At 46.7% G+C, this 14360-nt stretch overlaps 1 protein-coding gene across 3 annotated transcripts in view; it reads left to right on the top strand.

The window, feature by feature from the left end:
• CREB3 (cAMP responsive element binding protein 3) overlaps nt 1-14137 on the top strand; it is a 140497-nt gene extending 126360 nt beyond the window's left edge. For all 3 annotated transcript variants that reach the window (XM_069205709.1, XM_069205710.1, XM_069205711.1), the window contains 3 exons: nt 3299-3383; nt 3485-3569; nt 4702-14137. In XM_069205709.1, the coding sequence (XP_069061810.1) occupies nt 3299-3383; nt 3485-3569; nt 4702-5096 (565 nt within the window). In that variant the 3' untranslated portion in view covers nt 5097-14137. The remainder of the gene's footprint in view (nt 1-3298; nt 3384-3484; nt 3570-4701) is intronic.
• Nucleotides 14138-14360: the final 223 nt, after the last annotated feature.

Raw genomic sequence — 14360 nt, 5'->3', positions numbered from 1 at the left:
TTACAAGCTAGGCAGTGAGCACATTTGCAGTGCCCGCCACTGGAGGTAACCCCCACTGCGATTGTAAAGTGGATATGGTTGGTCTTGGTGTTGGTGCTTTGACTATAAAACCCCTTGTTGGGATCCCTTTTAAAGGATAATAGCAGGGTCTCTGGCTTGGACAGCAGGTTTTTAATTAGATCCCCGTGTCTCAGAATAATCTTTTTGACTTTATTACTAGCTGTGCTAAAAGTGTTAACACTGATCAAGCATCTCTATCTTCCTCTTGTGTATGTGGTTCCAGAAATTCTTCTCTAGGATTCTACCAAGCTCTCTTGCATGCTTCTTTTACTAGTCTTCTGGGATAACTCCTTTCAGGTATTTTTGTTATAAGTATATCTTGATTCTCTGAACAAATCTTCCCTTTTGGTACAACTCCTGCGGATACGCAGGAACTGCCTAAAGGGCAGATTGTGCCTTAGGCTCCTTCGGTGATGTCTGTGGCATTGCAACTGTAAGTTTCTTTCCGCAGGTTTTCTGTAAAGTGATGTGTATATTTTCTGCTGATCACCCTTTACCTACGAGTCCCAAAAGGTGATGGCTGTGCAGTCAGAACTCCTAGTAAACTGAATGTCTGTAGAATGTGTGTTCACTAAATAAATATGAAACTCGATCAGTCTTGTTTCAGTACCTTCCCAAATCAAAATAAACGCCTGTACATCTCACCCAGTGTGAAATATTATATTGAAAAAGATCATTAGATGCAAAGATGTATTCCTTTTTAAGGTCACTCGTTTCACTAATTGCCAGCACAGCGATGTCTCATTTGGAGCACCTCCACCGTGCAAGTTTATAGTATACCATATGAAAAATGAATATGCAACAAATTAGCCACATCCATATTTATGTATTAATGTGTAGATCATTTTATGGTGACCATAGTCTTACATCTTCCACCCAGTTAACCATTGTTATTACTTGGGGTTTAATCCGCTACCAAGCCAGGCATGTTGCATTTCCATTTTTAAAAAACCGATCTCTGCATCGGGGACTTATCTTGGGACAAGACATAAAAAAAAGCCGACAGACCATGGTAGTCCAACTGGCGTTCAGCAGTTTCACTGGAAGAACGTTTGGTGACTGTTCTCTGCTGACCATGTGCCACATTTTAACAAGACGGTTAAATGGCGCCCTAAGATTACACCCTCCGTCGGTCAGAACCACTCAGCAGGTTAGAAGGGGCTGCTGGTACCCCAAGAGGAGAAGAGATCTTTGGATCAACAAGGTACACCATGTACGGTGGGGGGTCACGTGTAGTGCTTTCTGCAGAGTTCCAAATTAGTGCCTAAATGATACACAGTGCCGTGGGGAGCACACAGCTTCATTACAATGCAGTCTCACTACTGATGTATGTGAATTATTAAATCAAGGAAACCCAATTTTAAATAAAGACAATTTTAGGGAAATAAATTAATCGAAAATTTTAAGTAAACATTTTAAAGGAAAGATAATTTTAAGGAAAAATCTAAAATCACACTAAATATGAATGAAGTTCAGAACTAGTGGGTGTTTTTTATTTTGGTTCAAAGATGATGAATGTTTAGGAGTGGTCAGGGGTTTTTAGGTGTCAGGAATGGGTGGAGTTAAGGCACAGAAAGGGGTGTTTAGGGTTCAGCGATGGGTGGAGTTTACTAGTGGCGATTTTTTTTTTCCCCTCAGGTATCAGGAATGGGTGGCGTTTAGGGCTGGTGAGGGGATTTTAGAGTTCACGGATGAGTAGTGTTTAGGGGTGTGAGGTGTCAGTAGGGCATAGGCATGGGTTGAGTGTAGGGGTGTTGAAGTGTTTTGGGGTTTCTAGATGGGTGGCATTTCGGGTTGGTTTGGGTTTTTATGGTTCAGTGCTGGGTAGACATTATCATTGGTGAAGAGTTTTTAGGGTAGGATTGGGTTAAGTTTAGGGTCCTGAAGGGTTTTAGGGATGAGTGCAGTTTAGATCTAGAAAGGGGTTTTAGAGTTCAGGAATGGGTGGAGATTAGGGGTCATGGATGGGTTTAATGCAAGAGTGTTGAGGGTTTTTAAAGCTCAGAGATGGGTAGCGTTTTAGGCTGGTGAGGAATGCAGGGGAAGGCGATCCAATAGGTCACATGTGGACCAAGATGTAGACCAAGCGCAGATCGCGGTGTCCTTTAGTGGGGTCGTCCCCTTCAGTTCAGTTGGATCGTGTTTACAGACTTGAGCAAGGATTGGTCATGAGTGCCGCGGCTGCACCCCGGCAACCAGGGCTTTACTTCATTGGCTTCTAATACGGGTGAGCGTTCACTTCCGGGCCCCCATATGACAGGGCCCCCCACACTCAGGAACCCCAAACGGGAGGAAGCAGGCAGATGGGGGAGTCACGCCTCCCCTTGATATCGCACCCTCTTTGATGCCTCCCGGGAGGGCTCAGGTACTTCATATTCAACAAGGGGGGAGGGAGCAACTCTCAGATACAGCCCTCCTCACAGGTCCAGTGTCACGTAGGTGGATTATTGCCCCCCCAGGTCGGGGCGAAGGGCTCGCCTCTGTGCATCCAGCTTTGTCACCTCTCACCCCTCCATCATCCGGTCGCTTGCTCTCACCGTTCCTCCCCCTCCGTGTCCGCGCAGGAGTCCAGGATGACCAGGCTCCACTCTCCGCCATCAGACTGCCAGTGGCGGGGTCCGCCTGTGGTACCAGCACCGAACCCCCCCAGTTACAGCTTCTCAAAATGCGTAGGTAGAAGGCGAGGTAGGGACAGTGAAAGTGCTTGCGTCCTCTGTCCGCTCTGATGTCCCTTGTCTGTGTGAACAGGGCCGATCAGGCAGTCGATAGTTCATTCACGTTTCAGGTCGCGGCCATTCCATTTAGTCAGGGACGCTCTGTTTTTCAGCAGCCTTTCATATCAACACATGGAGCCTCAGGGACATCAAAGCGCTGCCACTACAATGTTCACAGCCAGAGGTACATGGGCAGGGCTTCTAAGGGGCTGATGAGCAGCAGGGGTCCAGGGTTTTAGCCGGGCCTCGCCGGAGTTTCCGTCAGGTACTGCTACTCCGCCATCTTGTTGTCTGCCTCGCACAAGTCAATTTTGAGCAAAAAGGACCTTCTATGCATTGGTTTCTATGAAATGGTGAATGCCATTCCTTGTGACATTTCCATTAAACAGTTAAGGGGAAATGCTTTCTCAGTAATGGTATTTCTTGAAATATTTTTTTAATGAAATCACATACAACCCTCACTACTGGCTTGTGTGATGAGCAGGCTGTGCTCCCATTTGCTGTCATCTCTTCTTTGCCTTTAGATCTCTGCTGCAGCAGCTTAGAAATCTCCAGGCTCTTTTGAAACAAACTACCACAAAAACCACCACCTCTAGCACCTGTGTCATGGTGAGTTTCCTTCCTGCTCTTGGCCAAGATACCTCCTGCCTCCATCTTTTGCACCAGGAAGGGTGGTGGCGCTGTCCTAATGCCTGTGTTTGTCTTCGCAGATGCTGCTGCTCTCCTTCTGTCTCATACTGTTTCCGAGTTTTTATCCTTTTGGTACAAGAGGGCGTCAGCAGGAGCTGAGAGGAGGTAAGCGGTGGCCTTGTGGAGAGGGCATCTGCATGCGCCTGACGGGGCAAGGAGAGCTGCCAGATGGGAGCACATGAAGTAGATGTGGGGAGTGAGTGACTGGAGTGTATGTGAACTTGGCCAGATCACCTGTATGAGGTACTTGCTAAGGCACAAGCAGGCACTGTTCAGAAAGCAAGAGGCCTATCCTTTACTCCCTGAAAGGGAAGGATAGACAAGATATGTGTAGTCAGAAAAGGTAAAACAAGCAAACTTGGAAATCAGCTTCTAGTGAGTATGTCTTCATTAGCACGTACAGTAGTACTCGGGCACTGAAGGAGGGAGAGGCCAGGGTAATTATCAGGTGGCCCAGGAGGTAAAAGGCAACCACTGCAGTACTTCAGGTGGTGACATATTTATTAACAGTTTTTAAAAGGTAATCCATATTATTGTATGGAATGTCTTAATGGCAGAAAAAGGAACACTGAAGAAGCTACAAACAACTAGAGGAAGCCTGGAGCCAATGAAACGTGTCAGAGGCAAACAGTATCTGGTTGGACCCCAATAGGTAGCATGTGTGTCACTAAACCAGTGAATTAGTCAGTGGGAAGCAGATGTTGCAGGAACGCACAGCAGCAGTGGCTGGCCGCGATGACCTGGGGGTCGCAGCAAGGGCAGTGCGGGGCCCTCGCGGATTACCCTCTAAGCCCAGTACCAGTGCTGCCCACACACAAGTTAGTGGCTGCATTTGATTTTTAGGGCCCCTCTGGGTGCTCGTGGTATGTCACCTGGTGACATAAAGCGTAACATTCAAGTGAGGCTGCTGGGGCGCCTTGTAAGGCGAGGTGGTGGCAGTGGTGACATTCTGGGGAATCTTCAAGCCCTAGAGAGCTCTGCCAGCTCGGGGGGCAGCAGATGATGCAGATGTTTTCGTTGTGTAGGACCTTGCAGTTGAAGTTCATGGGACTGCAGCTAGTGAAAGGTGGCAGATCTAAGCATGTCTGTCAGAGGGGGTATATGACTCAGTACTGTGAGGACTGAGCCGCTCACATCAAGTGCTTACTCAAGAGCTTGTAATAGCCACCGCTGAAGGTTTAGGAGCTGCTGGTCATATTCTCAAGTTGACTTTCTCCTGGTTTCTGTTTCCTTGTAGTTCTGTCTCGTCAACTCCGTGAAATCCGATCAGAAGTCGGCATTCCCCAGGATCGAATCCTCAGTGTTCTGAGTGAAGCAGAAATGTATTCCGAAAAAGAAGCAATGGAGCTGAACGTGGAAATATCAAGTGCAGTGTTATCCAGCATCGTGAATGACACACCAGAGATGGACAGCATAGGGAAGGCGGAGCCTGGCTTGTCAGTCAACAGTAACTCCTCCTCCGACGTCTCTTCGGGCCCCAAAGCTGAGCAGGCACCAGCCAACCCAGTTCAGGAGACTGGAGGTGGGATGCAGGGCTCTCAGGCCATTCCTGCTGTAACCAGGAAGAAGCAGGAGTGGCCGGATCGGACAACCAGCGTGGTTATCCAGCCGCGACACTCGGATGAAATGTGACGTGCAGGCTTGGATCTGGGTCCTTGGACTGTGTAAGAACCCCATACATTGGGGTCTCTGTAAATATGTGAATGTTTCGCATCTCCTGTATATCCCAAGTGGGGCATTATTTAGGAAGGCTCTGATACTGTGCAGCTGTGGCCCAGTTGATAGGATGTGATGGCCGCCTTGGCCTACTTTGTCTGGGACAGAGTGGGTTCTGCTGTACTGGTTAATCTGATTATTTCTGCTTTCCTTGCTTTGAGTACAGCATTGATGAACTCTCACTGCCGAAAAGGGTTGAAGTCTCTGGGCCTAAAGAATCCGAAGGAAAACGCCTCGCTCGTTCTGTTGTGCAGTGCTGTCCCTCTACGTAGGGTGTCTGTCGCTCTTGCTGCTAACTTGTGTGTCTGACCACCAGATGACAAGTTTCAATTCGGTTGTTGGGGACTTGACTCGGTCCTTTCCGCTCTCTGAGGCTGATACGTTGAGTACCATTAAACGAAGTAATAGTAATACCCCTAATGCTAGAAATCTGCGGTTGCTAGCAATGTATTTCAGTAAGTTATTGTGATTAGCAGCTCAGCCTTGCTGCGGACCGGCGCTTTATGTAGGCTCCGCATCCTTCCTCATGAAGAATTCACCGGAGGTTGAGAGAGCAGTGGTGTGGCCGGCTGTGTGCTGTACCAATGGCACCAACAGACCAGCATATGCCACTCCCCCTGCACCAGCCTCCTCTGGTGGGCAGGGAGATCGTTCAGGTGTTTGTGTACCGTCCTTGATCCATATACTTGCCTCTCTTTCATGGCATCATACCGGCTCAGTGTCGCCCCTCGCGTTCGTGTTGTGCGCACTTGAGTGCGCATACGAAGACGTCTGGCTTTTCTCCTTGTTCTGCTTAAAGTGTGTATGGTCGTAAGTGCACATTGTGAGCCGGTCATCTCTAGTTTCCACTTTTCTTTGTTTCTAGCTGGCAAGTGTGCTGCTTCATAGTGCACCAGTGATGGAGACCAATATGAAAGTTGCCTTCCTGTCGGCCAAGACGGATCACCTTCAATGGTGCTGGATGCCACTGAGGTGCATGATGATTTTACTGATAGGTTGTTTAAACCTTTTATAAGTGGTTCTTTGTCTCTCTAAAAGTTGTTTAAAATGTTTCTTTGTCTTTGAATAATGTTCGCAATTTTACCCTGTGCTTGGCAGTCTCTGATTGATGTTCAACTACACTTTTTCCTCGGGTGACTACTTCTCCTTACTTCTAAGGACACTGCATAATTGTTGCATATGAGGTATATAGGATATTTGACCTGCCTCGCCAGGGAAACTGATGACCGGTATCACGTTGGGGTTTTTAGTATGTCCTTTGTGTTTTCTGCAAGCCTTCTGAGTGTATTTTAAACAGTCTCACATATATGTCACAGGTCCCAGTGTGACTGGTATTGGAGCAGGCTTTATGCTCGAGGTATCTTTTGTTGTGTCCATTGCCAGTTTACTTTATAGCTATAAATCTTTCAATGTTAACTCATTATGTGTCTCATAACTTATGCATTCAAGATCATCTCGCAGAACTGTTCTCTTTAAATTGTTTCTTTTAAGCACAGACCCTTTTCCACAGCATATTAACACTATTGTTTTGTAGAAGGGCAGCTGTGTTCTTGCAGCCTGTATCTCCTGGTTCGATGGCATCTGTCGCTGTAGATACGCATGTTTTGCAATAGCTCGCCATCTGGTGTTGGGCCGGAGTGTTACAAGTTGTTTTTCTTCAAAGAAGTCTTTCGAGTCACGGGACCGAGTGACTCCTCCTTTTGTCTCCATTGCGCATGGGCGTCGACTCCATCTTCGATTGTTATTTTCCGCCATCGGGTTCGGACGTGTTCCTGTCGCTCCGAGTTTCGGAACGGAAAGATAGCTAATTTCGGAAGATTTTCGTCGGTATTGTTGCGTTCGGGATCGGCGTAGTTAGATTCAACACCGCATCGAAGATCGAAGAGCTCCGGTGCCCTTCGGGGTAGTTTTTCGATCCCCGTCGGGGCCTGGTCGGCCCGACCGCGTGCTGAAGAACGCCGATGGAACGGACCCCGTTCCGTTTCTGCCCCAAATGCCACAATAAATACCCCTATACAGACCAACACTTGGTCTGTAACCTGTGCCTGTCACCTGAGCACAGTGAAGACACCTGCGAGGCCTGTCGTGCGTTCCGGTCCCGAAAAACACTCCGAGACCGTCGAGCCAGAAGACTTCAGATGGCGTCCGCGCCGACAGCCCACCGAGAGTTCGAGGAACAAGAAGAGGAAGGTACCTTCTCGATCCAAGACTCAGACTCCGAAGGATTCGACGATACACAAACCGTGAGTAAGACGTCGAAAACCACACAGAGGAAGATTTACAAGGCCCAGGGGACGCCACTGCCATCAGGCCATGGCTCCACCCTTAAATTCGGTGACCGACCGTCGGCACCGAAAAAGGCCCAAACAGTGCCGAGATCGTCCGACTCCGGTCGAGACACCGGCACGCAGCCTTCTCGGGACCGAGAAAATGCTGGAGACAAGCCTCGACACCGAGATGCCGGTGTGGACACGGCCCGACGCCGAGACAGCGGCACCGAAGAAGATCGACGCCGAGAGGTTTCGGCCCCGAAAAAGAAAAAAGTCACCTCGGAGCAGAAAAAACACGCAGACAGGGTTTCGGTCCCGAAACAAACTGCAAGCGACCCAGCTTCAGGCTCTTATACAGAAGAGCACTCGCTAACCTCCCAAATGCAAAAGCATAGGTTTGAGGAAGAGCTACAATCAACTGATGTGGACCATACGCAAAAGCGTATTTTCATACAGCAGGGGACAGGAAAAATAAGCACCCTTCAACCCATTAGAAGAAAGAGAAGGTTGGAGTTCCAAACTGAACAGACACCACAACCAAAAGTGGTGAAAAGAGTTACCCCACCACCCTCTCCTCCGCCCGTGATTAACGTCTCACCAGCACAAACTCCATCACACTCCCCAGCTCACACCACCATAAGCCAGGGTGACCAAGATCAAGACGCATGGGACCTATAAGACGCCCCAGTGTCAGATAACAGTCCGGAGGCATACCCTACGAAGCCATCTCCACCAGAGGACAGCACCGCGTATTCTCAAGTGGTGGCTAGAGCAGCACAATTTCACAACGTAAGCCTCCACTCAGAACAGGTCGAGGATGATTTTTTATTCAACACCCTCTCCTCCACCCACAGCTCCTACCAAAGCCTGCCTATGCTCCCTGGTATGCTCCGGCACGCAAAAGAAATCTTTAAGGAGCCGGTCAAAAGTAGGGCAATCACACCAAGGGTGGGAAAAAAGTATAAGGCGCCTCCTACAGACCCGGTTTTCATCACTACACAGCTGCCACCAGACTCTGTCGTTGTAGGAGCAGCTAGGAAAAGGGCCAACTCCCACACATCTGGAGATGCACCACCCCCAGATAAAGAAAGCCGCAAGTTCGATGCAGCTGGTAAGAGAGTCGCAGCACAAGCTGCAAACCAGTGGCGCATCGCGAACTCCCAGTCACTACTTGCGCGCTATGACAGAGCCCACTGGGACGAGATGCAACATCTCATTGAACATCTGCCCAAGGACTTACAAAATAGGGCAAAACAAGTGGTTGAGGAGGGACAGACCATTTCCAACAACCAGATCCGCTCCTCCATGGACGCTGCAGATACAGCTGCACGGACAATTAATACATCTGTAACTATCAGAAGGCATGCATGGCTCCGAACGTCTGGATTTAAACCAGAGATTCAACAAGCAGTTCTCAATATGCCTTTTAACGAAAAAGAACTGTTCGGTCCAGAAGTGGACACAGCGATTGAGAAACTCAAAAAAGATACGGACACTGCCAAAGCCATGGGCGCACTCTACTCCCCGCAGAGCAGAGGGAATTACAGCACATTCCGTAAAACACCCTTTCGAGGGGGGTTTCGGGGTCAGAGCACACAAGCCAGCACCTCACAAGCAACACCGTTCAGTTACCAGGGACAGTATAGAGGAGGTTTTCGGGGACAATATAGAGGAGGGCAATTCCCTAGGAATAGAGGAAGATTTCAGAGCCCCAAAACCCCTACTACTAAACAGTGACTCACATGTCACTCACCCCCTCCACACAACACCAGTGGGGGGAAGAATAAGTCATTATTACAAAGCATGGGAGGAAATCACTACAGACACTTGGGTTCTAGCAATTATCCAACATGGTTATTGCATAGAATTTCTACAATTCCCTCCAAACATACCACCAAAAGCACAAAATTTGACAAAACATCATTCCAATCTCCTGGAGATAGAAGTGCAGGCACTATTGCAAAAGAATGCAATCGAATTAGTGCCAAACACACAAATAAACACAGGAGTTTACTCACTGTACTTTCTGATACCAAAGAAGTACAAAACGCTGAGACCAATCCTAGACCTCAGAGTAGTGAACACTTTCATCAAATCAGACCACTTTCACATGGTCACACTACAAGAAGTATTGCCATTGCTAAAACTACACGACTACATGGCAACTTTAGACCTCAAGGATGCTTATTTCCATATACCAATACACCCATCGCACAGGAAATACCTAAGGTTTGTATTCAAGGGAATACATTACCAATTCAAGGTACTGCCTTTCGGATTAACAACCGCACCAAGAGTCTTTACCAAATGTCTAGCGGTAGTCGCTGCACACATAAGAAGGCAGCAAATACATGTGTTCCCATATCTAGACGACTGGCTAATCAAGGCCCATTCGTTAATAGAGTGCTCAAATCACACAAATCATATCATACAAACCCTCTTCAAACTAGGGTTCACCGTCAATTTCACAAAATCCAAAATTCTGCTGCGCAAGGTACAACAATACCTGAGAGCCATAATACACATCAAAAGGAGTAGCCACTCCAAGTCCACAAAGAATTCAAAATTTCAACACCATCATACAACGCATGTATCCAACACAAAGGATATAAGCAAAGATGGTACTACAACTCCTAGGCATGATGTCTTCATGCATAGCCATTGTCCCAAACGCAAGACTGCACATGAGGCCCTTACAACAGTGCCTAGCATCACAATGGTCACAAGCACAGGGTCACCTTCTAGATCTGGTGTTAATAGACCGCCAAACTTACCTCTCGCTTCTGTGGTGGAACAACATAAATTTAAACAAAGGGCGGCCTTTCCAAGACCCAGTGCCACAATACGTGATAACAACAGATGCTTCCATGACAGGGTGGGGAGCACACCTCGGTCAACACAGCATACAAGGACAATGGAACGTACATCAAACAAAACTGCATATAAATCACCTAGAACTTCTAGCAGTTTTTCAAGCACTAAAAGCTTTCCAACCAATAATAGTTCACAAATACATTCTCGTCAAAACAGACAACATGACAACAATGTATTATCTAAACAAGCAAGGGGGGACGCACTCCACGCAGTTAAGCCTGCTAGCACAAAAGATTTGGCGTTGGGCAATTCACAACCAAATAAGCCTAATAGCACAATTTATACCAGGGATCCAAAATCAACTCGCAGACAATCTCTCTCGAGATCACCAACAGGTCCACGAATGGGAAATTCACCCCCAAATTCTGAACACTTATTTCAAACTCTGGGGAACACCTCAGATAGACTTGTTTGCGACAAAGGAGAACGCAAAATGCCAAAACTTCGCATCCAGATACCCACACAAACAGTCCCAAGGCAATGCCCTATGGATGAACTGGTCAGGGATATTTGCTTACGCTTTTCCTCCTCTCCCTCTCCTTCCTTACCTGGTAAACAAACTCAGTCAAAACAAACTCAAACTCATATTAATAGCACCAACTTGGGCAAGGCAACCCTGGTACACAACGCTGCTAGACCTATCAGTAGTACCCTGCATCAAATTGCCCAACAGGCCAGATCTGTTGACACAACACAACCAAAAGATCAGACACCCAGAAACCAGCATCGCTGAATCTAGCAATCTGGCTCCTGAAATCCTAGAATTCGGGCACTTACAACTTACCCAAGAATGTATGGAAGTCATAAAACAAGCCAGAAGGCCATCCACCAGGCACTGCTATGCAAGTAAATGGAAGAGGTTTGTTTGCTACTGCCATATTAATCAAATACAACCATTACACACAACTCCAGAACATGTAGTGGGTTACTTGCTTCACTTACAAAAATCTAACCTGGCTTTCTCTTCCATTAAAATACACCTTGCAGCAATATCTGCATACCTGCAGACTACCTATTCAACTTCCCTATATAAGATACCAGTCATTAAAGCATTCATGGAGGGCCTTAGGAGAATTATACCACCAAGAACACCACCTGTTCCTTCATGGAACCTAAATGTTGTCCTAACTAGACTTATGGGTCCACCTTTTGAACCCATGCACTCCTGCGAAATACAGTTCCTAACCTGGAAGGTGGCATTTCTCATCGCCATTACTTCCCTAAGAAGAGTAAGCGAGATTCAGGCGTTTACAATACAGGAACCTTTTATACAACTACACAAGAATAAGGTCGTCCTAAGGACCAATCCTAAATTTTTGCCAAAGGTTATTTCACCGTTCCATCTAAATCAAACAGTGGAACTTCCAGTGTTCTTTCCACAGCCAGATACCGTAGCTGAAAGGGCACTACATACATTAGATGTCAAAAGAGCATTGATGTATTACATTGACAGAACAAAAAACATCAGAAAGACTAAACAACTATTTATTGCATTTCAAAAACCTCATATCCAAATCTGCTACCTTAAAGCTAAACGACAGCTGCCCATTACACCAAGGGCACACTCAACCAGAAAGAAAGGTGCTACCATGGCCTTTCTAGGAAATATCCCAATGCAAGAAATATGTAAGGCAGCCACATGGTCTACGCCTCACACATTCACCAAGCACTACTGTGTAGACGTGTTATCCGCACAACAAGCCACAGTAGGTCAAGCCGTATTAAGAACATTATTTCAGACTACTCCCACTCCTACAGGCTGATCCACCGCTTTTGGGGAGATAACTGCTTACTAGTCTATGCAAAACATGCGTATCTACAGCGACAGATGCCATCGAACTGAAAATGTCACTTACCCAGTGTACATCTGTTCGTGGCATCAGTCGCAGTAGATTCGCATGTGCCCACCCGCCTCCCCGGGAGCCTGTAGCAGTTTGGAAGTTACCTTCAACTATTTATATATGTATCATCTCAACCTTAAATAGGTGCATACTTAGTCACTCCATTGCATGGGCACTATTACTACAATTCAACTCCTACCTCACCCTCTGCGGGGAAAAACAATCGAAGATGGAGTCGACGCCCATGCGCAATGGAGACAAAAGGAGGAGTCACTCGGTCCCGTGACTCGAAAGACTTCTTCGAAGAAAAACAACTTGTAACACTCCGGCCCAACACCAGATGGCGAGCTATTGCAAAACATGCGAATCTACTGCGACTGATGCCACGAACAGATGTACACTGGGTAAGTGACATTTTCATTATGTTCCTTCCCAGCCGTCCTTTTGTGTCGTCTTCTACCTCAATGGGTGGTTGATTATCTCTGGCTCCTTCTATCCATGATGCCTGTAGAGGAGGCCTCATCGCTGTGCTCCATCTCGCTGTTCAGTAACTCCCCTTACATATTCCTCACCCTGCACAGTCACTAGTAGGCCTAACGTATATATCTGATGTTAAATATATCGTGAACCTGCTGCTCATTAATGTTCTGTAAGTAACTCTACTAAGAAGGAAGAGGGTTGCAGATGCCCAAAATGCCACAGAGCCTTCCCACGTGTCTTCAGGAATTGCATGGATTTTTCAGACTCCCAAGTGATTCGCATTCTTCAGTTGAGTTGTTCAGTCGGTGGCCCAAATTTGAACCCTGATGACCACGAGCCTTTAGGACTGCGCAGAGTGTGTGTCCCTTACAGAGGACTAGCCAGCTCTTTTGGCTGCTTAAGATTAGGGGCAAACCTTTGCAGCTAACGCTGGTGGCAGAACCTTCTAAATCCCACCCTCCTAGGATGGTCCACTAGTGTCTTGCTTTGGAAACAAAATGTCTCCGTTCAGTTGTGGATCATAACAGCGTAAGCCCAAAAGTGGAGCACAGTTTAGTGATTCTTTTCTTGTGACATTTCGCAGAAGGGGACTGTGAGTTTTCATAGGACAGGACAGCCAGTTGATCTCAGTTGGAGTTACCCCAGGATTCCCCACCGCACCACTCTGCTTTGTTGCTATTTTACACAGGCGTGTGTTGTGCTCCTGTCCCATGATCGTAGAAGGGTCTTCAGCAGAGCAGCTGTTTGACTGTGAATGATTTTAATTCTCATCAACAAGTCTATGAAGTGGGATCGGATGATTATGAGCAGTGATAGCTAAACTGATGAAGGTTTGTATTCAACAAGTTCTTCCGTGGTCAGGGGTGATTGAGCTACATCTGGTTGGAGAGGCCATTGTCTAATCTTTAAACACCACCATCATTAGCCGGTGCCCCTTTGCCTCTGCCCCCATGAGACTGTGTTTGTTTGTATGTGAAGTGTCTGGCAGAACTCTGGAATAGATCCTTTTGCTGTGTATGCACTGCATTTGTTCTTGTTTATGTGCTTCAAAATAGTTTTATGTTTTTATTATACAAGAGAAGTTTATGGGGAGGCAGGTTGGAGTGGAAATCACATTGATTTACTGCTTGATTGCTCTCTTGCCATGAGCTGCTGCTGGTCTGTCGTTTATTTGTGTTTATTGAGCTGCCCTTCTGCAGGTGACTGTTTTCTATTGCTGCTGCAGTAATGATTGATGGGAGAGAGTGGGTCTGCTATTGCTCTATTCATGCAGCCATAGCCTCTGTATCACTGGCCTACTTTTCCTTCTCATAGTGCTACTTTTTTTTTTTTTACTTTTTACAAATGCTATGATTGATTGACTGATGTGGAGAGAGAGGGTGAGGAAATGCAGATGTTCCTTCAGTTGAATTAAGCCTGTGTTGAAGGAAGGCTCTGATGATTTTGCAGGGCGAAAAAGAGTCATTTTATTACAATAAAATATGGAACAAATCTTGTTTGTCTCATTGTGTATCCTTGTCTCTTTGCCCACCCATCTGCCTTGTTAAACAGCATATTTCTCATTTGTGGGTCCTAAAATATGTACTAGACTTGTGCTTTGCTCCGTTCACTGTGGCAGTCCTTTGCAGTTTCATCTCCTGATCAATTATCATAAAACATCCAGAAATAGAAAAGTGCAGATGAAAGATGATTCTGGTAATTTTACCTCTAAACAA

Source organism: Pleurodeles waltl, chromosome 1_2 (genome assembly GCF_031143425.1).
Source record: "Pleurodeles waltl isolate 20211129_DDA chromosome 1_2, aPleWal1.hap1.20221129, whole genome shotgun sequence".
Taxonomy (NCBI): Eukaryota; Metazoa; Chordata; class Amphibia; order Caudata; family Salamandridae; genus Pleurodeles; species Pleurodeles waltl.
This window is presented reverse-complemented; position numbering and strand designations above follow the sequence as displayed.